Source organism: Macrotis lagotis, chromosome X (genome assembly GCF_037893015.1).
Source record: "Macrotis lagotis isolate mMagLag1 chromosome X, bilby.v1.9.chrom.fasta, whole genome shotgun sequence".
Lineage (NCBI taxonomy): Eukaryota > Metazoa > Chordata > Mammalia > Peramelemorphia > Peramelidae > Macrotis > Macrotis lagotis.
In genome coordinates this window covers 146435054-146461157 of record NC_133666.1, presented here as the reverse complement: position 1 = coordinate 146461157, position 26104 = coordinate 146435054, and the positions used below count along the sequence as shown (strand labels likewise).

The following is a 26104-nucleotide window of genomic DNA, read 5'->3' as shown; positions in this document are numbered from 1 at the left end:
TTTTGTGTTTCACTCTATAATCTGAATTTTTCTAAGTTTTTAAAAAATTAAGTTTTAATTTCAGTTTCTTTGATGCCTTGAAATGACTTGAAGGCTAAAGTTAATTTTTTATGATTAACATTAAATACAATATCTAATTCAAAAAATGTATTTTTAAATATCAAGATATTTTAAATGATTTAAAATGTCTAAAAGTTAAAATATTAACTAATAAAATTGAAAGTATTAATTACTAATTTAAACTCTTACTTAATACATTCTCTAATGAAATGAATATTGTACACCCATGATTTGAATATATTAGTAATCCTAAATTTCATTCTCCCATCTTACATTATCAGCAGTTCTCTTTGTATCCAACAACAAACACTTTTAAGTAACTACTAAGTATAAGAACTAAGAGAAGGAAATGACAAACCTCTCCAGGTTTGTCTCCTCTCCAGTGTTTTTGCCAAGAAAACCCTCAAAATGGGGTCACCCAGTCAGACAGAACTGAACAACAAATGTACAAGAGTGTATGCCAAGTTTTGGAACTACAGGTTTAGAGACAAATGGGAGACCTAAAATCTTGGGTGATTCTAAAAGCTTATGATTTTGTCAGCATGGGTGCCCTTTTCACTGAATAGACTGTAGTCTCACTGAGTTGCTCTTTGATAATGAACATCAGTCAACTGACTTGAAGAGTGTATTAGCACAACTTTTTATAATCGTATGTTGGCTTCCCATTGCTAGTCCTTTAAAGAAAATAGAAAGTATTCCTTTAGAGCACCAAGGTCATCATCTCCACTGTAGTATCTTATCTACATGGATATGCTTAGAGCACCAAACTTGGAATCTGAAAGACCTGAGTTCAAGTATTGACTCAGATAATTACTTAATTTTGGAGCCTTGAATAAGAGACAACTTCTTCTAGGCTTAATTGTCTCATATGAAAAATAGAAAGAGTAATTACTTTTCAGAGCTGTCAGGATCAAATGAAATGACAAAGGCAAAAACTTTACAAATCCTAAAGTATTATATAAATATTATTTTTATTATTATTGAAATATGGTATTTCTTTGTGATGAATTATAGCCAATGCATTAAAGGTTCATCAATTTCATTAGGTTTGTTTGTTTTTTGTTTTTTTCTTTTGCAAGGCAAATGGGGTTAAGTGGCTTGCCCAAGGCCACACAGCTAGGTAATTATTAAGTGTCTGAGACCAGATTTGAAACCAGGTACTCCTGACTTCAGGGCCGGTGCTTTATCCACTATGCTACCTAGCTGCCCCAATTTCATAATTTTTTAAAAACTTAAGTTCTTTAATACTGGATTTCTACACATTAGATGTAGATGCTTAAGATGCTTTTAAATTCTCTTTGAAATATATTCTTTTTTTTGCAAAATACATTCTTAATTCATTTAAAAATGTATTTTGTATTATGTATGATGAATTTGTGGTACTGCCATACTTCTTATAGAACTTCCTGGAAGTTATGTGATATTTTATAAAGCAATGTAATCTAGGCCCTTTGTTAATCTTTTAATATGTGAGTTCATGAAGAAGAAATATTTCTCTCTCTCTTTATCTCACACACACACACACACACACATACACACACACACGCACAAAGCCCTCATATTGTGTATGGAAAGAGACCATTGGAAAAACAGCCATAATACAAGTATATATGTGGAATTTTTTCTTTCACGTTTCCTGTGAGATATTTATAAATAAATCATCATTTTTCCAATGACACTGTACAAAAGGAAGCATAGTATTGTGACTAAAGGACTGATATTGGTTTCAGAAAGACTTGCTTTCCAATCCTGTCTCTAACCCAGACTAGCAACCATATGACTATGGGCCAAAAAATAACCAAAATAAATATTTATCCTTTTCCCCCCATTTCATGGTACTCTGCTTCAGTCTATTTGCATAAATTATTTTGCATATATCTTATTTTTGAAAAAACAGCTTGACATAGTGAAGAGAGCTAGACTCAATAATTGAGTTCAAGTTCTGCCTGTAATAGATTAGTTATGTGACCATTGATAATCCATTCAATCTTTCTGTAATCCATGGATATCTTGCTGAGCTTGCAAATTATCTAACTGCTACCCAGTGGGTACTGGTGAAGGATGATTCCTCAATGAAAGTTGCCTATACAATGAAATCACAGGTTTGATTATAGGTATAGATATACAAATACTTAATTACAAACACAGCAAGTCCCAAAAGTTTAAACCTTAAAAACTTTAGAAGTAGAAATCTTCCAAACTTGTAAAAAACATAATTTGAAAATGTAATTATTTAAATTGTTTTTATAATTATTTAGTTTTGCAAACTTTGCATAATACATTTTCAATTTTAATAAGATGGGGCAATCATTATATAATGCAGTATCTGGGTGATCTTTTCTCAGACCTATGGATAGGTAGAGGTAGATCCTCTATTTGATCACCTTGGTCCCCCAACCTAGTTCCATTCGATGTTTTCTTATGGAATCTCATCAAAATTGTCATTTGTGCATCAAAATATTGTTCTTTGGATGAGTTTAGAGCTAGGATTACAAATAGAATCCTTTTAGTTACTGAGCATTAGTTGATGAGAATGTATACCAAGTTCAAAAATTGACTAAAGCTCAAGGTGTTTAATGTTGAATTTTAATAAGAAATATGCTAATTTAAAAAATTTTTAAATAACCTTTCAAATATTAGTTTTTCTGTAATTTGGGAACATTACTATACTTCTGAGTGAACTAGGTGGTGCAGTGGATAAAGCATTGGATTTAGAATCTGCCAGACTCATCTTCCTGAGTTCAAATTATATCAGATGTGATATGATATAAAAATCATAATGTGTAGCATAATGTTACATGTATTATATTCATAATGAAACTTTCAAATATATGTATATTTAGTGTATTTGCTTATTTTTGTTATATGGTTGCAGTGAATAAAAGGTCAGACCTGGAATCAAAAAGACTCACCTTCCTGTGTTCAAATTAGCCTCAGACACCTAGCTGTGTGATTTTGGGCAAGCCATTTAACCCTGCTTGCCTCAGTTTCCTCATCTGTAAAAAGAGGTGGAGAAGGATTGTCAAATTGCATCAATATCTTTTGCCAAGAAAATGCAAAATAGGATCACAAAGTGTCAACTATACCTCAACAACAACAACACATATATTGTTATTTCCCCTCTAATATAATATAAGTTCTTTAAGGACAAGGACTGCTTCAGTTTTCCTCATTGCAGCCCCAATGCTTGACCTGGCATCTAGCAAATAGTAGGAATATATTGAATGCCTATTTTATATGAATATATTATATATTATCATACATACATACATACAATATATTATATATATTGAAATATAACATTCTCTGCCCTATGCCATAAAAGATCTTTTGGATAAGAATTACTCCTCCTCTTCCTCCTCCTCCTCCTCCTCCTCCTACTACTACTACAACTACAACTACAACTATAACTACAACTATTACTATTACTACTATTACAACTTCTCCCCTCCTGCTCCTCCTACCACAACCACTACCACCACCACCACCACCACCATCTCTTTCTTCTCCTTCTCCTCCTCCTCCTTCTCCTTCCCCTTCCCCTTCCCCTTCTTCATCTTCTTCTTCTTCTTCTTCTTCTTCTTCTTCTTCTTCTTCTTCTTCTTCTTCTACTACTACTACTACTACTACTACTACTACTACCTGAGTATAACAGAGTACTTTAAATTTTGCACAGTACTTTAGATACATTAGTTCATTTGAAACCATAACAACCCTATGAAGTAGTTAGTACAGATGTTATTCCATTCATTTTATAGAAAAGGATGCAAGGTCCAGCAAAATTAAATGATTAACTCATAGTCATAAAGATAATAGATGTTGGAGGCAGGATTAGAATTCAGATCTCATTGTTCTTTCTGTTATACAACATCTACAGGCTAAAAAATAATGAGATTGCTATTAAAGCAATTTTATTTTTTTTTATCTCTTGGAGGTAAAGCTTCTCTTTCTAATTTTGTGACTATTTCCTTGCCTTCTCTCATCTTTGCCCTCTCTTTTCTTCTTCTCTGCTGTTCAGACAAGCTTGGGAAGGAGCGATTTCTGTACATGGGTGAATGCTGGGAAAGCTGCCCAGCTGGGTACCACCATTCTGACAATACCTGCCTTTCCTGCCCTGAGAACTGTGAATTCTGCAGTAGCTCCTCTTACTGCACTCAATGTTTGCAAGGATACTACATCTTACCCACAAACAACACCTGCCAGAAGTTAGAATGTAAAGAAGGTAAGCTGATTCTACTGGGAGCTCTTGTTCATTAACCCAAGGGCTGATACTTCAGATGACCGTGGGCCTCACCACACTTTGCTACCCTCTATATAAAGTGGAGATGTTGATTTTGCTCTCTTTTCTTTCAAATCTCTCCTCCCTCCCCATACAGGTACATATCTTTCTCACTTACTAGGTATCAAAAGGCTTGGCTTCTATTACCTAGGACCGAGTCTTTGGAGAAAAAGCATTTCATTCATTCAATAAGCATTAATTGAGTGCAGAGTACTCTATCAGGTGTTATAGATACAAAAACAAAAAATAAACATGTATCATCAAGGAGCTAATAAATAGTAACACCTCCCATTTAAACAATCACCACAAAATTTCTAAAGTACTTCACAAATATTATCCCATCTGATCTTTACAATAGCTCTATGGTGTAGTTTCTATTATTATTATTATCCTCATTTTACAGATGAGAAAACAAGATCAGAGAGGATAAGAGTTTTGCTCAAGGTCATAGAGCTAGTACATGGCTTTGTCAGGATTTGAACCCAACTCTCCCCACTATCAAATCCAACATATTATCTATTAAACCATTCAGTTTCCACATTCTACTTCTCTTTATGTTCTACTAATGCTCACAAAACTACCTGAATTTCTCTAATGAGGTGCTAGTATATATCACACACTTAGATAAGTGAGGCTACCTTCATTAAAAAACTGCTTCCCATGTTAATAATGAGCAATTTTGACTTCCCAAGGTAAACGGCAAAAAAAGGTGACCTCAAATGAACATGCTAAGACAAATTTATTTTAGTAGAGATTAAGAGTATGTAAATGGAGATCTTCACATCTTGAAACACAGAACTCCATAAAAAGAAGATCTTCCAGGCAACCTGTTGGGGAAGTTACCTCTGGGAGAGAAAGCAGGTTGGGGCAATGCCTTGGAGGAACTCTCCTGGGGTATAATCTCCAAGCAGAAGTACCCTATCTGGTGACTTCCTATAGTACTGATCCTGGGTTAGTCAGTTCACCCTCTTTACTTCAGTTTCCTCATCTGTAAAATAAGCTGGTAAAGAAAATGGCACGAACCACTCTAGTATTTTTGTCAAGAAAACCCCATCAGTGGCGTCATGGAGAGTCAGACACAACTGAACAATAAACATTCAGTGTTATGAGGCTAAAAAACAATTGAACAAACTCAGTACTGTCAGTACCCTATAAATTCCAGCTTGGTGTTGCAGCTCTGGTCAACTGAACTTATAGTTTATTCTGTGTCCCAGGGAAAGTGGGAGACTAAAGTCTTTTTTTTTTAATTTTTGAAGTGATTTCTTTCCTTTGTACTAAGAATATCTTCAATTCAGTGAATAATGACTATGAGTTCTCTTGATGAAAAGCATTCTAGTAAGAATTATTAAGGAAGTTATTTTTTTCCTATGTATTTGAGGATTTAAAGCCAATAAAAAGGTTCTTGTTTGAAGGGATAGATAAAAATGTTCATTTTCATACTGAGTTCTTTTGCAATCCCCAGTGGCGTGTCTATTTTTTAAATAAGTCTACCAACTAGATTTTAAGTCCAGTTGTCTTGCAAAAGTTTAAACTTTCTTCCCCCATTTTATTTGATACAGCTGATCTAATCTACTAAATTAATATAAGGAAATAAAAAAAGGGAGTAACATATACAACCTGGAAAGGAGTTATCAACTTCTTAATTACTTGGCTGATTGCTAAAAAATAAATTACTTAACAATAGATTTTCTAAACCATTAGTGTCCTTTCCTTTGATTAAAAATGAGTTCAGTGCTCTCAATTCCTTCACTGTCTAGGGGAAGTAAAAGATCCAGACTATGAAGACTGCATGCCTTGTGAAGAAGGATGTCTGGGCTGCAGTTTGGGTATGTCACTTTCTCATTTCATCTTACCCTCTTTATCTATAACTTGGCTCCACATTCATCCTTTTCAGAGCCCATGGAAGAAAACATGAGTGTGTGCTAGTGTTACAGAGCTAGGACCCAAGGCAAGACTAGCTTTTCACGAGCTTAGAAGGATTCTCTGAATATCATTCAGTCCAATTCAGTTCAACATACACTTTTTAAAAAAAAATATATGGGGGTTTAATGACTTGCCCAAGGTCACATAGCTAGGCAATTGTTAAGTGTCTGAGGTTGGATTTGAACTAAGGTCCTCCTGACTCCAGGGCTGGTGCTCTATCCACTGTACTACCTAGCTGCCCCTATCAATATACCCTTTTTAAGACCCATAATGTTTTATAAGTCCTAAGGATAAAGGGGGGAAAGAAAGTAAATTTGCCTTCAAGGGGCTCATATTCTACCGGAGGAGGGCAGTAAAGAGATACAGTGGACCTACAAGTAAGCATGGGGTTATGCTAAGTGGCACAATGCTTATAGCATTGATGGTTCTCAGATACTAGCTGTGTGAGCTTGGGCAAGTCACTTGACTCTATTTATCTTAGTTTCCTCATCTGTAAAATGAACTTTTGGAGGAAATACCAAACCTCTCTATATTTTGCCAAGGAAAAACCAAAATGGGGTCAAGAAGAGTTGGAACGTGACTGAAAAAAAAAAGTCTGAATAGAGCAAGTAAGCATATAAAAATAATTTCAACAAGGAGAGATTACCAATAGCTAATGAGATCAGAAAAGACTTTTAGTACCCCCCTTAAAACTGTGCTTTGAGGTTAGCACCAGGTGGAAGATTCTGGGACTCTTCTCCTGGGCCCTGGTCAGTCCCTCTCTTGGCTTATACCACAAAATAAATTTAATAGGTGAAAAAAGAGAGAAGAAAGTTCCTGAATTTGGAAAATAATGAATAAAGAAATGAATTCAGGCAAGGCAGCCTCAAATCGCTTGGATTCATGAAGCCTACTTGAACTAGAAACAATATGAAAATGTCAAAGATAAAGCTCAAAAGGGGAGAGATTGGGGATTTTCCTTGATAAAACCTTCCCTGAGGCTCAGAATCTTAGAAATCCTCAAATGCAGGCAGCACAATGCTATCTGTGAAGTCTAAAACTCTATTATGGAGGCAGAAGTACCTGTTATGCTTCAAGAGAATTGTTGAATTCAAATTAACACATTTTTTTCTCTCTTCTTCTACAGAGGAAATTATATATATATATATATATATATATATATATATATATATATATATATATATATACATTTCAAATTTTAGAAAGGTTTTATTTATTTTGAGTTTTACAATTTTCCCCCAATCTCGCTTCCCTCCCCCCACCCTCCACAGAAGGCAGTTTGCTAGTCTTTACATCATTCCCATAGTATGGATTGATCTAAGTTGAATGTGATGAGAGAGAAATCATATCCTTAAAGAAACAAACATGTAGTATGAGATATAGCAGAATTACATAATAAGACAACATTTTTTTTTAAATTAAAGGTAATAGTCCTTGGTCTTGTATCCTGAGAAAGAACAAAGACCAAGGAAAAATATATTTTTTAATACTCATTGAAGTTCTGTAAGTCAATAGGTTTGGAATGCAAAGTAAAGACCATAGAAATTGACATGTTCAGGGATCAATATGAGTGTCAATTTAGACCAAGGTGAACATCTTTGACTTCTTGAATCTTGGACCTCTCAAATAAAACTAAACTAAGTCACTAATAATGTATTGGAGGGGGGGTTCAACAAGACTGATTTTCTAGTTGGGGAGGACAGTTCCTAAATGATTTGTGAGGGACATTAGAAGATTCTATGAGTCACAAGGAATGGAAATCACCTGGTGTCTAGACTGGATTGAATAAAAGGAAGTATAGTAGAATGAATATTTAACATTGAATTTCAGTTCAGGAAGAGCTGAATTTACATTTTGCTTTAGACACTTACTATCTGTATGACCATTGGTAAGTCACCCTATGAATGTCTCAGGTTCCTCATCTGTAAAATAAGAAAATTGAACTTGATGGTCTCTAAGATTCCTTCCAGCTCTAAACCTATGGTCCTATGATGATTCTCTTTATTGAACCTAACTCATAGGGTTGAGCTGATTTATTTATACATATGTTTATAAATATATGCATGTGTCTGTATATATTTAGGGGTATTTGGGGTTTAAGTGACTTGCCCAGGATCATACAACTAGAAATCCTATGTCTGAATTAGGTTGTCCTTACTCCATGGAGTATTCTACCTAGCTGCCCCTGAAAATCATATTTTAATTGTGTGTGTGTGTGTATGATTTGATAGAAGTTCATGCTTCAAATACTTCCACCATAAAATAGTATTAACATACTTCTGAAAATACCTATAGATGAGATTTCTCTGCATGGACTTTTGTTTTCTCTAACTCCTATTACCTATAGTTGCATCAATTTAAACGTTGAAGGATCTAAAAAATCATCTAGGACAAGTCCTATTATTTCCCAAAGAGGAGAAACCAAGACCTGAAGGGTTAAATTAAGTGCCTAAGATCACATGGGTACAAAGGTCTTGGACTAAAAATCAGGTTCCCTGATTCTAAAGCAGTATGCTTTCCATAGTCCCAGGCTGTCCTTACTCTATGTCATAAGGTATTGATAGCAAAGCTTCAGGATGGCCCAAAGGTATCCCTGTGTTATTAAAGGCCATTATTAATGGAACACAAGCTATGCAGGTTGTTTTCTTAGTTGGAAAGAATTTCAGGAGAATTCATGGTCTAGTAATAGTTGGCATCTGCTTTCTAAAAACCAACCCAAGTCTAGAAAAGCATATTTCTAGTATGGTGACCAACACATGGAAGAAACCTAAATGCAAAATGACCCCTCAGTTCTGGGCATCGTCTTCCTCTCTGACAACAATGGTAGCAAAATGTCAGAAAAGACATGGAGAATCAATCAGTTTTAGAGAATCTATGAACATTAATTTAACATTTGGTATTTTGCATGTGATAACTTTGCACAGTGAACTTGAGATGGATATATGTATTATATATATATATATATATATATATAATATGTATATTATAGGAACTGAATCCTCTAATCCTTTTAAAATTGTATTATGAACTTCTCAGATTTGAACCTGTCTGTGTACAACTAACATAAAAGAGATTTATTCATTGAATTGTGAATAGCCATTTTGCATAGTTTTGTTTTTTTTAAGGTATAAGGCACTTTAAATTCAATATAATAGAAATATTTCCCTGATTGTCTCTTTTCTTCTGAATTTACTTCTGTTCTCTTGTGTATTTTTAATATTTATTGATTCCTTTTCTTTTTCCTTCTTCTCTTCCTTACTTTCTTCCCTGTTTCTCTTCACCCTACAGCCTCCTATGAATTGAGTTATATATTATTTAGAAAGAAAAACAACACAATTTTTTCCTTTTAAGAAAGAATTCTCTTACCTTTAAGTTATTTTCTTTTATTTAGTTGACTTTGTATTTAAATACTTGTATTTAAAATATTATACAATTCATACACATATTATAACTAATAATAAGTAACCATATATAAATAATAAATAAACTGAAAAAACTAAATAAAAATAAAAACTAATAAAAAATAACAATAGTCCCAAATTCATCCCCAAATTAATAAATTCTATTAATAATTCTTTAATTCCAGCTTAGAGAATTAGCTTTTGAATCCTGCCTCTGATTTTTGCCTCCTCTGGGATATCAGAGAAGTTATTTAACTTCAGTTTCCTTAGCTATAAAATGGCAGAAGGGGGACGGGGTTGACTGAATAACCTCTTAGATCTTTTTTAACTCTGTATCTATCATCTCATGCTCCAAACCCCAGTGGTGGAGCTCAATGGGGCTTAAGCCAAGGTCAAGTAAAGATTCTCTGTTGAATTTATATGAAGAAGTCTTGTGGCCAAAAAAGAGACATATGGGGAGCAAGGTACACAAACAACTTAGTACTTCATTTATATATTGCTTTTCTCCAACCAAACTTTCCTTTTTCATATGCAAAGAGACAATCAGCAACATAAAGGAAGCTCTCATTCTCTTAGGGAACACTGAGATGAAGGATATGATTATGTCTCATGGAATCCCATACTATCAGCAATTTGCTGCCAGTTCTCTTGGGGCTCTTCTGGGTGATTCAAGCATGGCCTTTGTTTGTAATCCTTTGATGACAATTTAGCTTCATATGTAGATTCAATCTCAAACTATTTTTACCCAACACCAAAGATGAGGCTGGAAGTAGAAAAATTTAGTCAAGAATCCAGATGTTTTGTCTATGCTTTGCCAAATGTTTGGAAACATCTGACATTTTAAACTTGGGATTTTCCATTTCCATCTGGATATTTTGTATAGTTCAATAGACACAAAGAGCAAGGCACTGTGCTAGGCACTGGGGATACAAAGAAAAAGCAGATTATATAAGAGATACAGAACATTTCTTACTCTGTACCAATTCTTGAATAAACAGTGATCCTTCATGAGCAAACAGCTGGACTTTCTACAGGTCTTGCCAAAGGATGATGAACAGAAAGGATGTGAATAAATGTCATGAAATGCACATTAGAAGATTATTTCTCTGCCTATGCAGAAAATATTGAATTTGATATATTTAGGGGGAAACAAAAAAATTCCATCTAGAATTTGCTATTTGGTTAGAGTTTTCTGCTTCCAAGCTGTTAACTTGTAGCATTTTGGAAAATATCATTTAGTCCCAAAATATTCTGATGAAAAATTCCTTTCTTTATTAAGCAAGATTTTTTGAATTATAAGTTTATTAAGCTAAAGCAAAATATCTTATATAGCATTCTTCTTCATTAACAGAGGAGAGTATTGGATGAAGTTGTTTTAGTATGCAATTAGACAAATACATATTAGGAATCAAGGCACCAGGCAGAGACCTGGGTAATAAAATTGAGCAAGACACATTCCTGCCCTCGAGGTGCTCACATTTTAGTACTAGAAATAAGGAAGGAAAATAAATAATTATAAAAATTGGCATGTGAATAGCATTTTTAAAATTGCTTTACAAGAAGCTATTTTATAGAGGCTAACAATCCTTTAAGATAGGCTCTGAAGATATTCTTATACTTATTTTATACATGAGGAAGTAGAAACTCAGATGCTATGATTAGTCTATGGTCATATAGCTAAGAAGTAACAGAGATGGGATTTGAGCCCAGGTCCACCTGACTGAATCTAGCATTCTTTCCCCTCTACCACCAAATTTCTTAATCCAAAGAGAACAAATGAGATATTTGCAAAAGAAAGCATGGTTCTGGCACATAGCAGAGGCAATATAAATATTATTAATATTATTACTTTTATTATTAGGGAGAATGTGATCAGCATCAAAGGAAAGGTTTGAAACAAAGCATCTGGGGGAGATAACACAAAGGGTTGGGTGTGAAGGTTAGAAAAGTCTTCATGAAAACCTGAAAAGTCTTACATGGACTCATGAACTGATGAAAAATGAAGTGAAAAGAACCAGGAGAACATTGTACATAGTAACAGCAACATTGTAAAATGATCAATTATGAATGATTAAGTTATTCTCTGCAAAAAGAATTGATAGAATCTGAATGCAGATCAAAGCATACTATTTTCACTTTATTTTTTCATGAAATTTTTTTCTTTTGGTCTGTTTCTTCTTTTACAGTATGAGTAATATGGAAACATGTTTAAAAGTTTAAAAGTGTCAATGTGACTTATCAGTTGATTCTTGATTAATGCTATACCTATAACCTGATCAATAGGAATGAATAGACAGTGGTACTATAGTATACTGAAAAGGAAAACTGGATTGGATTTGTAGTCATGAAGACCTTGATTCAGATACTGCCTCACCTATTTAACCAAATTGTGTGATACTGGGTGAGTTACTGAATTTCTTTGTATCTCAGCTTCTTTAGGTGCAAAATGTAATGACTGCTAATGTCCCTTTTAACGTTAAATCTATGATCCTATGAATTTTCATCATGACAAATATTTGTGGATTCCCTGCCATCCTTTTACTGTTACTATAGGGGCTACAAAGAAATTTGATCCCAGATGATCCTAGTCCCTTACTATGGAAGAGGAGACAAGATACATACACCTAAAAAGTTAAATAATAACATGAGGCAACAGCATGAGATATGTGTCAAAACAACAAATGCTAATAGTCAAATGAATAGAGATAGTAAGTAGAGGAAGAGATCTCTGTGGGTCTGAGTAATTAAGGAGATTTTCCAGGGAAGTTTTAAGATGGATTAAATCCTTAAGGAATTGGACCTTTTTGCTAGGCAGAAAGGGAAGAGAAATCTATTTCTCTGGAACAGAAGAAAATAGAAAACACTTGTTTTGTAACTTTACCTAGTTTCTTCCAGGACACCTTACTCACATTCCATCCAATATATCATACTCATTCTTAAGAGCACTGATCAGGAACCAGATCGATTTAATCGAGATTTACCATCTATACCAAACAAGATTATAGATCTGGAACAAGAAGGACCTCAAAAGCCACCTAGTGCAACTTTCTAATTTTACAGATGGGGCAACTGTAAGGGAAGATTTGTCTAGGGTCACAAAGTGTCATGGGCAAGATTTGAACTTAGGTCTTCTGACACCAAGGATAGTGTCTTTCAACTATACCATTGTACTTCTCCTATGAATCACCAACTTTCAGAGAATCAGAATCTAATACAACATTCAAACTATGCTGAATAATATTAAATCTTTGAAGATATAGGAAGTCCTTCATAGCCTTACAGTGCCTTGGAGACATAATTATTGACATCAATTATCACTGCTGTGGATGGGCTAGAAGCACTAGTTAATAGAGGGCTTTTTAATGAATAAATACCAGATAAGAGGGTTTTACTTTCAAAACATATAACCCCCATGTCAGAAATCCTCTCATGATATAGGCCCACCTGAGGGGATTCTCTTTTTCTTGGCTCCTATCCCTCATCTAAAAAAGCTGGTATCTTTCATTATATTGAGATAGACACCAATTGCAAAATCAACTGGTCACAAAAGAAACAGATTTCATTTATAGCACATAGAAAAAGTAACTTACAACCAAGTTCTTAAATGTACCTTCCAAAGATAAATCCTTTCCTGAATATCTGTATAAATTTTTTGTCACTTGCAGACAATGGGAGGCAGATTACCTGCTGTGGATCTCCCAGCATTCCTCCCATAGTTCACAGTATTCTGGTAGAATCAAGCATTATTGATGGATCCCCAGAGTCCCACTGTGACCCCTACAGCTATGTTACTTCACTTGCTCCTCATCCCACATCCTCTTTCTCTGCTTTCCATCTCCATAAGGGAATGTAAGATATGACTTTCAGGTATGATCAAGCCCTCTGTCAGAGTTAATTTTTCCTCTGTCATTGGGAATCATCTCCATCTGCTATAGAGGGGAAGACCTCCAGAGTTTACCTAGTTTGAAAGGAGATGACAGGAGATACTACACCTACATTATAATTTAGGAATGTATTATCAGATTAAAAACCATGTCTCCCCTCAATGAGGCTTTTTCCCTTGTCTACTACCCTTGTTAACCTAGTATCATAAAAACCTCTCCAGCAACAACATGTGTTTTCCATATCCAAACATATGTTCATCATAGCATAGATTTAAGCATACAAACATCCAAGGGACCTTAGGCTGATATTGTTCATTCTTGTCCCACTTTTGTGACCCCATTTGGGGTTTTCTTGGCAAAGACATTGAAATGGTTTACCATTTCCTTCTCTAGTTCATTTTACAGTTGAGGAAACTGAAGCAAACAGTTAAGTGACTTGCCCAAGATCACACAGTTAGTAAGCATCTGATCTGGATTTGAACCCAGGTCTTCCTGACTCTAGGACCAGCACTCTATCCACTGTGCCACTTAGCTGCAGAAAGAACCTTAGAGATTTCATCAAGTCCAAACTTTTTCATATTATATATGAGGAAAATGAAACTCAGAATAATTAAATGTCTTGCCTAGGATATTACAAAACCTCTGTCAGTCCTCCTGGTTCTGTATTCCAATACCCTGTTGCCTTTTTTTTTTTAGTTTTTTTTGCAAGGCAAATGGGGTTAAGTGGCTTGCCCAAGGCCACACAGCTAGGTAATTATTAAGTGTCTGAGATCGGATTTGAACCCAGGTACTACTGACTCCAGGGCTGGTGCTTTATCCACTGCACCACCTAGTCACCCCCATATTGCCTTTTAAGAAATTCAATGAGAAGGGGGAGGAGGGAAGAATTAGATTCAATAACCTTTAAGGTCCTTTACAACTCTTGTGGGGTCCAATCTTTTTAAATCCATAATAAAAGAAACTGAGGCAGAGCTCTGAGCCAATAGAACTTTATTTAAAGCATCCATGGTCCCCTCTAATGAATTGAACCTCAGATCTTCCTAATGATCTGATATGCCTCCTTTCCTTAAAGTCTTAGTTTTATAGTACTTGCTGCCCAGATGATACAGAAGAGACGAAGTTAAAACATATAGTCTCATTTTTAAAAAACCTTCAGCTAATGCTTGTAATAGATTAGCTGGTAGAAACTATTCAAATTTGGGCAAAGCTAATGGTCTTCCATTGGCTCCAAGTTGGACAATAGACTGGGAAATAGATTCCTAGGCAGTTCCTGCAATATGAAGACAGGGTCACCTATTGATCAAGTACTCATAGGACCTGTTGGTCAAGTGCCAAAGGGCTATTTCCCCTAGTGAAAGGATACAAGGGTGGAGATACAACAAAAATAGCTCAGGAACTTTCCGTCATTGAGTCACCACCACAGCACTGGGCTTGGTCATTTACTCATCAGGCCCTCGTTAAGGGAGTGGATTCACTAGATTGACTAATTATATATTAGAAGAGAAGTAAACACTGCTCCTGTGGAATCAAATTCAACTAACCAGGAGTCTAAATAAAATAGAGATCTAAATTGATCACTTCCCACACTCTAAATTTATTATTGTGAGAATTTTCAACTTTTTTGATAGCTGCTAAACAAATAAGGTTACAGACAGGTATGCTGCAGTTTATCTACTCAAGAGTGTGATACAGTGGTGATGGACATTGTGTCTCCCAATTCTACAAATGACATAGCTAGTTAGATAGTAGAAAGAAAAAGAAAGAAAGAAAGAAAGAAAGAAAGAAAGAAAGAAAGAAAGAAAGAAAGAAAGAAAGAAAGAAAGAAAGGAAGGAAGGAAGGAAGGATAGAAAGAAAGAAAGAAAGAAAGGATAGAAAGAAAGAAAGAAAGGAGAGAAAGAAAGAAAGAAAGAAAGAAAGAAGAGAGAGAAAGAAAGAAGAGAGAGAAAAAGAAAGAAAGAAAAGAAAGAAAGAAAGAAAGAAAGAAAGAAAGAAAGAAAGAAAGAAAGAAAGAAAGAAAGAAAGAAAGATGGATAGATAGTAGGTAGGTAGATAACTAGACTGTTCCTGAGCTACATGATCCAAAAGTTTGAATAGGTACACATAGAACTGTAGATAAAAAAGGAATCCATTTATAGTAAAAGAAGATGGATCCTTAAAGGATTATGATGATCTTTAGACAAAAGATGATCATCAGACAAAAGAAATGTGCTTCTTTATCAGGCATTTGTTAAGCTCCAACTAAGTGCTTTACTTGATAAGATAAAAGGAAGGATGTGAGTTCCTGAAACTATTTGAAGTCCTATGAGTTTTCTTTTATAACTGCAAAGTGTTTGGGGAAGGACAATACTAAAGAAGAAATTCAGTAACATTGTGTAACAGAGGTGGGGTGGGGGGAAATGTACTAATACCAAATATATTACCAAATGGAGTCAGTTATATATATTCTCCTAAAAATTCTACTTTTAACCCTAAGATCTTATAATCTTATGACTTTTGTGCTTTTGCATTCATAAAGGCAGATCCATGTTTCAGAGGATAGAGTTCTGGGTCCGGAGTCAGGAATCTCCTTGTTCAGTCATTTTCAGTCATTCTGATCATTCATGACTTCATTTGGAGTTTTCTGGGAAAAAGATGGTGAAATGGCTTGCCATTTCCTTTTCTGGTTCATTTAAAAGATAAAGAAACTGGGCAAAAAAGGATTAAGTGATTTATCTACTGTCACACAACTAGTTAAGAATCTAAGTCCATATTTGAATTCAGGAAGATGAGTGTGGCTGGTTCCACCAGGGTTCTACCCACTGCCCCATCTAGTTACCTCTGAAGTATAATAAATTTTACTAAATTATAAAAAAAGCCTAATATCTGAAAGTTCAATTATATTTTTAAAAATTAAAATTAACATATTTCTTATTAAAATTCAACAAAACACCATATTGTGCTCTATTTTGCACTGGCTGATTTTTTGAAATTGATATTCTTTACTGATGTTAGAGAGATAGTGATAGAGAGCCTTTGAAGCAAGGAAGCCCTGGATTCAAGTCCCTTCCTCTCTCCAATAAATTGACAGTGTGACCATGGATAAATAGCATTCTCTCAGGATTCTGAACAATCATTTAAAAAACAGAGGTGTCAACACATTTCTGAGAACCACATGCTGTCCATACCACTCTAGAATGGACCCCAACAAGAATAAAATAAAACTAGGAAATATTAAACAAAATAAAAATACAATATAACATGGATAACATTACATTTTAAAACTGTCAATTTTCTGCCCACAGGGATCTTGCTAAATGATTAGTGGCCCAATTTCTATTTGAATTTAACACCCATGCTCTAAAACTATAAATCAACAGAGAAAATGCCAACCTGCCTTGATAGAGAGATACATCTTCCTTCCTGGGAGCTCTAATACCAACTAATCACAGATTGAATCCCTCAACCACATTATCCTAGACACACAAGCACAATCATTTTAATTGTCCCATTGTAGACCACCTTACAGGATTACTAGAAGCAGAGAGATTTGTAAGACTTCTTGGGTCACAAAAACATGAGTTGTTTTCTCACATTTCTAGTTTCCTCTCAGTAATGAGTCAGATGGGAAAGAGAGAGGGAGGGAACAAGAGTTGAATAAACACTGTGCTAAATGCTTCACAAATATTATCTAATCTGATCCTCACAACAGCCTTGGGTGGTTAATGTTATTAACATCCCCATTTTGCAGTTGAGGAACTGAAGTAGACAGAGGTGAAGTGACTTGCCCAGGGTCATAGAGCTAGTTGATTCCAGGTCCAAGGCTCTATCCACTTTGCTACCTAACCACCTTCTTTTGCTCTTCCATTCTCTGGACAAATTTGAAGGTCATAAATATCTTTGAAAGACAACAGGATCCAAAAATGGTCAGGTAGTGGTCTCACCTATGAACTGGAAGGTTTGAGAAGCTTAGATTTCTTTCTCTCATTTTCTAAACATATAATATAGTAAAGTTCCAGAAATGACTTAGTGGATTAGACCACTAAGACCTCCAAGTTTTTTTTTCTCCACATAAACTCTGATGGTTTGCTCTTTTGTCCTTTACTGATTCTACCATGTTACTTCCATAGACATGATCTTCCCAGTGCTAACAGTCTTTGAAAACTAAATCTGTAGTATATTAGGCGACTGCATTTTTTCTTAGTTTTATTAATATTCTTTTAGGCAGGAGTAGCCTGGGGGGGAATGGAATAAAATAAATATAACTCCAGGGGTTTCTTAAAGTCTCTTTCTTTTGCATGTATTATCACTTTCTTATTGTTTGGGGAGAAGAAAAGGGCCAAGAGGCATCATCCTAAATTCACATCTAGAACAATTAGCTCATCCCCTTGGCTCCTTAGATTATTACACTATTTTTCCCCCTGAGCTGGTATAATTGAAGTTCCCCCTCATTTCATAAGTGACCTGAAAAGTAGAACTACCAGCCAAGCCTGTCTGGGTCACGTCTTCTTGCAGTAGAACTGAGCCAAACAATTTGGTAACCAGCCCACTATGGGGGAAGGAGAGGGAGAGAAATGATCTTGTGACCAAAGGAAGGTATAAGTGAGAAGGCAATAGAGAATCATCAGCCATACTGGCTTTACTATGGAAACTGACTTTCTATGGTGGACTGTCTATAGGCTGAGGGGAATATTCAGGAGACTTGGGTTCTTGTCTTGGCTGTGCCCCTAACTTTTTTTTTAACAGAGATCTGATTTTTGTTGATGCCTTTTGTTTTTACATAACATTTATTTCTGAATATGCCCTTTTCCCCTTCCTTACTCAGTAAGCTATTCCTTGTAACAAAGATTGAAAGAGAGAAAATTTTCATCAAAACTAACCAAAACAATGATCATGTCTGATAGACTATTACATGCTATAGGTATAAATATGTGCATGTACATGTGTATAACTGTATATACATATGTGTTTAAATATTATGTCTTTATATATTTTATAGACTCATTGTCCCTCTTCACTGAAAGGTGGAAGGTAACTTTCCTCAAAGCTTCTCTGAGTCTTTTTGTTCATTATTATATCATGTTATATCTTCCTTCCTTCCTTTCTTTTTCTTTCTTTCTTTCTTTCTTTCTTTCTTTCTTTCTTTCTTTCTTTCTTTCTTTCTTTCTTTCTTGTCCTTGCATTCACTTGATTAAAGACATTAGGTATGTTCTTTTCCTGATTTTCCTTTACTCTGCATCAGTTTACATAAGTCTTTCCGAGATGTTCTGAATTTTTTATATTTGTCATTTCTTATGACACTGTCACTAATTCTCCATTCAGTAAATTTAGTGACTGTCTCCCAGGTACAAGAAACTGTACTCCCATTGGATTTTGCCAAGTTAAAAACTAAAACAAAATAATTTTAAATTTTGCTGAGAAGGAAGGGGCAGAGATTGTTTCATTTATGTTATTTATATCTTTTTTGCCTAGCACAATGTCTGGCATATGGTTATTGTTGTTTAGTCATTTTAGTCATGTCTAACTCTCCATGACCCTATTTGGGTTTTTTTTTGGCAAAGATCCTAGAGTAGTTTTTCATTTCCTTGTCCAGTTAGTTCATTTTACAAATGAAGAAATTGAGGCAAACAGAATTTGATGACTTGCCCAGGCTTACACAGTGTCTGAGGGTGGATTTGAACTCAGGTCTTCCTCTCAGCCTGGTGCTCCATCTACTGTGCCACCTAGCTGGTATGTGGTAGGTACTTAATGGATTTTTTTTAAATTGAGTAGTCTCTACTACAGAGTAAGCTTTTTGAGGACAGATGCTTCTTTTCTGTTCCCAATAATTCCTCTCACAGTTCTTTACTTATAGAGGACACTTCATGGAAGTCCTTCATAAATTCGATAATGGCCCAGAGAAATAAATTGCAGGGGTTGGGGCATATCATCTCCCCTGTCCCCAAACTAGAAACTCCATGTAAAATTGTTTGACTCTCCCTTTGTACAAGAGGAAAAGGTTGATTTTTTTCTTTTTCCTTAAGTACCTCATTGTAAAATTTAGGCTGATATGCAACACAAATATACATACACACACACACACACACACACACACATATATACATATATATATATAAATTTATATAAAATGTATTTTTGAATTTCTAAATATTTCTGTGTTCTTTCTGGCCTTCACATGACTGTAGCTCCTGCAAAACTTTTCAAAAATTCTTATTTAATTTCTTATGCCAACCTGAGGTATATTGAAACTTCAATGGGTAAAGTCACAATGTGGAAGAGATAAGTTTCCCTACAGCTAGACTTTATGGAGTGATCCCTACTCTTAAAAAAAACTTACATTCTAGCAAAGGAGATAAAACTATCTACATATGCAAAAAATAAAGATATGAACAAATCAGTGTTGTTCAAAATAATAGGTGAATATTGCACCATTGTGATCCTCTCACAATATTTTTATAACAACCAATATATTAGGCTTAATATATCAATATATGTATATATATATATATTAGATAAGAGAGAAAAAAGCTTACAAGTCTATAGGGAAGAGAGTAGGTTGATACAACAAAAGGAAATTATCCATGGTAACTTCCATCCGGCTTTGAATATAATGCCTCTTCTGTAGCAAAAAAAAAAACCAAACAAACAATTTAGGTCTTGCTTTTGGTTACAGAATTAGATGAATGCTTTGCTGAGTATTCTCTAATATCTGGAAGCTCCCCCAAGGAAGTCTTCCAAAATTAAAGTTGCAACCTGGCTTCTCTTTTCCATTCCTTAAGCCAGCTTAAGCCAGATCCTCCCTGGCCCACCACCACCACCAAAATGCTTCAAGGTTGGACAGCAGGACATGATCTAATGATTAATAGGAAGATCTCTCATATTTTGGGGGGGGGGGCAGTAACAGAGCAGGAACCCGAACAAGATGAAAATATGTTAAACCAAGTGGGTGGAAAATCACTTAAATGTTGAGACCCAGATTGTCTGTCCTTTAGGCAGCTATCTGAGTTAGAGCTGAACCCATGATGAATGACAATAAATTGCCTGTATATCCAGGGAGCCTAAAATGTTGGTCCTTCAGGAATGAACAGGAGGACAATTCATTAAATAGCCAAACTCATCCTTTCTCTGAAATCTCTTCCTCACAGTGGAATGGAAATAGAACCCTCAACAATAAAAGCTGTCTCCTCCCAGCTGGGTTTCCACCACTGTTGGCAGGCTCTGAGCAGATATATCAGAAGCATAGCCAGGTTCTGGTGATTAGGGCAACAAGTTGGAGAAGGAGGCAGGCACAGATCCCATTGTCCCTCTCCTCCACCTGGCAGAAATAGTAAAATTGGATGAAGAACTATCCTGAAAAGTAGAGTGTGGTAGAGTAGAGAATGATATTCAGAGGCAGGAGCTGAGTTTGAATTTTATCCTTACCATTGCATATGTGACTGTGGACAAGTCTCTTTACCTTTCTAAGCTGGGTATCCTTGTAAACAGAAACAATAATATTTGTGCATATCAGTAGGCAGCCCAAGGACCTACTCAGACCAGGCTCCACAGGGACTTTGCCAAGCACCTTCTTCTCATTCATCCCAGCCTCTTATGCCTAGCTCCCATCATGGGCTGGAAGCCCCTTCCTGGCATACCCCTATTCCCATCCTTAATGGAGTTACCCCAGAGTAAAAATGTCAAATTCTCTGGCCATAAAACTTTAGAATGCTGCCCCAACTAGATTAAAATGCACATCATAAATGTTTAATAAAATAAGTAAAAATGCAATTCAATGTAGATAATGTTAATTCATTGATATTAATTCTAAGTCAATATGCAGTCTGCAAGGATACATTCCATTTGAATTTGAGGCTACTGCCCCAGGGAACTACTATACTTCATCACTCTAAAGAACTACTCCATTTCTAAGATGATGCAAACAAGTATGCCTCTTTACATCATTTAAATGTTCAAAGAGCCATCAACTGAATCCTTCTAATAATAATGGCAACAACAATAGTAAAAGCTAGCATTTCTAATAATATCTACTTTGTCCCAGTCCCTGTGCTAAGCATTTTATACATATATCATTTAATCCTCACAACAGTCCTGGGAGATATGTGCTATTATCATCATCACATATCCACAGTTGAGGAAAATGAGGCAAACAAGGTTAAGTGACTTGTCTAGGGTCACCCACATAGTGTCTAAAACCAGTAAGAACTCAGGTCTTCAAGAATATAGACTCAAAAAAGTTGTCTTATGTACTATGTAATTTTGATATCTCTAATATTTAATTTTTTTCCTCAAGGATATGATTTTTCTCTCAACACATTCAATTTTGATCAATGCATAGCATGGAAACAATGTAAAGATTATCAGACTATCTTCTGTGGGAGGGATGAGGGAGGGAAAGGGGGAGAATTGTAAAATTCAAAAACCTTACCAAAAAATGATAAGAAGAATACAGGCTCAGAACTCTGTCTCCTAAACCACCTGGTAAGCTGGTAGGCCACTGGGCCTTATCATTGACACAGAACCCCAGGCATTGCCATCTGATCCACCAATGCTAGGCTGAACTCTAAGAGCTTTTCTGTCTATCACACAACTGAACCCTCCTTGATGGGTTATCTCATAATTAGAATGGGAGCTCCTTGAGAAAAGGGACTGTCTCACTTTTCTCATTATATCCCTAGAAGCACTTGTACATAGTTTTCCATTCTATTTCACTACCTAATTTGTAGGGTGGTTGTGAGCAAAAAGTTTTCTAAGTCATAAAATACATGTGAGTAAGTCATTTTTTAATGAATTCCATGCCTATATTTCTATGCCTTAACAGCTATAGACATTAATCTTATCAGTGGAACAACAGAATATCTTTCCAAGGAGAATTGAAATTAATTTTCTTTATTCTAAACAACAAACATCAAACACCAAATAAAATGAGCATTTCAATACACAAAATAGTATTTTTATTTAATAAAGGATTGTCCATAAAACTACAAATTTCTATTAGATACAGCTTACTTTTTTAAAAGTATATAATAAATGATAAGTTCAACATGTTGCTTTCAAAGCTATCCTGCTTATCTGTGTTTTCTTGTGGTCTTCCTTCTGCTCTCTTCACTTTAACAATTCTCTTGTTCTTTCTTATGGGGGAAGGGAACCCTATTTCTGCCTCCCTTATCTCTCTTATCTCCCTAATTGAAAAAAAAGAAAATTCTTGTAAAAATATGCAGTCAAGCAAGACACTTATCTATATGGCTGAGTCTAAAAGTACCTATCTTTTTCTCCACCATTGAATCTATCACCTTTCTATCAGGAATGGAATTAGCTTCACCCATCCATAACCATCTGTAGTATCCTATTTAAAAAAAAATAAAACAAAAACTTTAAAATAATATTCTAAATAAATAAGAAACTGTCATCTGAACTAAACAAGTGAATAATGTTCTGTATCAGCTGGCTAGAAGGCTATGGATCATTGAGGACAAGGAGAAAGAAGAGTTAAAGGAGTGGGATGAAAATATTCCTCCTTGCTCAATCACAGTTCAACAAGTTCACCAAGACAGGAGTAAACTGAAATTTATATCCAGTCTTCATCTTTATCCACCTCCTCCTTCACCTCCTTCACTAGAAAAGTAATGAGTGTAACCTAGTACTGGGAAAAGTTGAACATTGGAGAAGAAGCTTTCCCAGTCTTTTAAATTCTTAAACTGGACCAGGGACAGCTGGCAACCATTTAATTAGCAGAATGGAGCCAATGTAAATTAAAAAACATCATGAATCCCTAGAAAATGGGGCTTAAAAACAAAGATCACCACCAGTCTAAAGTATTCTCCCTAACATTGCAAATGATGACATATTTTTGGCACTATTTAAAGCCAATCTTGAAGAATAATATATATGCACACACGCACACACACACACACACACACAAAATATTTTTTAAAGGTGGCCTGATAAAAATGTGCTAAGTCTCCTAACTGCCCAAACCAATTGTGTATTTGCATTGGAGACTTATAACCTTTAGCAGAGATATTGTGGGTACTTTTGCAACATTATCCAAGTGGCCCAGTTTCATCCTGAAAACCCTATATGAATTTTTTTAAAGTATATTAATAGTACCTGGTAGCCCCCAGCAGTAAAGGATCTATAGAAACAGAACTAGAAAAAGTTATTTATAGTGGTAATAAAGTACTATGTTTAGGGCTGTAAAAATTTGGCAGCAAAGGTTTCAGTCCAGAAGTAAATTTGGTTTATGCTCCTTGACTAAGGAATAGCTTAAAAAATTAAACAAACAGGAGAGACTGACCTATTGAGATTTCAGAGATAAAATGTGATGATGATTATCCATCACAGGGTTCAATAATTGTCCCTTCTATGGTGGAAGGCAAACTGAAGTTGATGACAGCTTCCAGCTACTATGGCACCCATGGCTAATACCTCCCTAAAGTCATTGCCTGACTGTCTATCTACTTTGCTCAAATGCATCCTTAGCTGATAAACCCTTGAGATTCCAGCCTAGAAATACTGTAAGCTTGGAAAGACTGTGCAATTAACAGTGCCTCATTTCATAGGCTTCTATAATTTTAGTGCTGGAAAGGACCTCCAAGGTCACTCAGACCAATTTCCTCCTTTGATGGAGCGAAAACTGTTTTGCTGAGATCCTGTGCAACCTTGGTTTTTTTTTTTGGGGGGGGGGTTGTTATATTTTTGCAAGGCAGATGGGGTTAAGTGGTTTGCCCAAGGCCACACAGCTAGGTAATTATAAGTGTCTGAGGTACTCCTGACTCCAGGGCTGATGTTCTATCCACTGTGCCACCTAAAAACCTCCATCCTGTGCAACCTTAAGGCTGATCATCTACTTGGGAATTTTGGATCTGACTCAAGTTATTGTTCATGTGAACTTGATCAAAAGTTTCTTGCAACTTGTAGTCAGATCCTTAGTAAGGAAGGCAAGATAGTCGTTGATGATGTTGAAAAATCCAATATAACTAGCCATTTATCAGAATCAACCCTGCTAGCCACCAGACCACTCAGGTCTATTATCAAAGCCCCTGTGAGGAATATCAGGAGTTGACTTTCATTTATTCATCCATTCAGTGAGCTTTTGCAAGTACAAAGTACATGACTTGGAGTCAGGAAGATTCATCTTCCTGAGTTCAAGTCCAGCCTCAGACACTTGCTAGTCTGAGTCATCATTTAACTGTTTTCCTCAGTTTTCTTATCTGTAAAAAGAGCTGGAGAAGGAAATGGTATACCATTCTAGTATCTCTGCTGAGAAAATCCCAAATGGGGTCAAATTTGACTGAAAATGAAACATGACAAAAACTTCTGAGCTTTAGATTCAGAGTCTGTGCATGTTCAGAGGAAGGGACTGCTCATTTCTAAAGATAAGGCTTCATGAAAAAAAGAGACATTTCTTCAGACTCAGTTCTCAAAACTATAACCTTCAATGTTGGTTTATGTAGAAGAAAGTTGTGAGAGCACTACCTGCTAATGAATCTTTTGATTTGAGGTCCAAAGTACTGGCTCTGTTATTTCCTATCTGTGTGATGAGTGCATCATTCCATTTCTCTGAGCCTCACTTTCCCCTGTTTTAAAAATGAAAGTTTCCACTTAATAATTACCTGGCTATGTGACCTTGGACAAGTCATTTAACCCCCCTGCCTTAGAAAAACTAAAACCAAAAAGAAAAAAAGATGTCATACTAGAAAACCACTGAGATCTTCTCATCTCTAAATTTATGATCATAATTGATGCCTGTGTTTCTATTGTATGTTTAATTATTTCCCTATATCATTCATTTATTTCCCAAACTCTCAGAATAGAAAGCTTTTCATAGAAGGATAAAGAATAAGAAGCTTTCTTTTAATATTTATAATGGTAATAATTGATGATGTTTGTCCTTCATTCTCAAAGAAGACCATGACATAGGGCAGCTAGGTGGCATAGTGGATAAAGTACCGGCCCTGAAGTCAGGAGTACCTGGTTTCAAATCTGGTCTCAGACACTTAATAATTACCTAGCTGTGTGGCCTTGGGCAAGCCACTTAACTCCGTTCACCTTGCAAAAAATCTAAAAAAAAAAAAAAAAGACCATGACATCAGGGAGGTGATGCCATGACAAGCACATGAGTAGGATTTGAGTGGGGGGTGGGGTGCTGTGCTAAGTCACCAAGCTCACTTTTTCCTCCAGAGCCATCTGGGTCCAGTGGCCAGAGATAAATCAGGACAACTGGAGACAGCCCTGGATGTGAGGCAATCAGGGCTAAGTGACTTGCCCAAGGTCACACAGTTAGTAAGTGACAAGTATCTGTGGCCAGATTCAAGCTCCTAGCCTCCTGAATCCAAGGCTGGTGCTCTATCCACTATGACACCTAGCTGTCCCTAATAGTGATAAGTAATAAGAACTAAAAATTATATTGAACTTCAAAGTTTATAACTCACTTTTTTTGGACCTCAGAGCAACTTTGTCAAAAAAATTCTACAGATACGATTATTCTGATTTTATAGATTTTTTAAATAAGAAAATTGAGGCTTAGAGAGTCTGACCAACTCATCTACAGTCCCAAACTAAGAAGCATCTAAAACAGGAT

The 26104-nt window shown here is 35.6% G+C and overlaps 1 protein-coding gene across 2 annotated transcripts in view; it reads left to right on the top strand.

The window, feature by feature from the left end:
• Positions 1-26104, top strand: part of PCSK5 (proprotein convertase subtilisin/kexin type 5) — a 594760-nt gene that overhangs the window by 485307 nt on the left and 83349 nt on the right. For both annotated transcript variants that reach the window (XM_074206682.1, XM_074206681.1), the window contains exons 23-24: positions 4079-4282; positions 6097-6165. In XM_074206682.1, coding sequence (XP_074062783.1) covers positions 4079-4282; positions 6097-6165 — 273 coding nt within the window. The remainder of the gene's footprint in view (positions 1-4078; positions 4283-6096; positions 6166-26104) is intronic.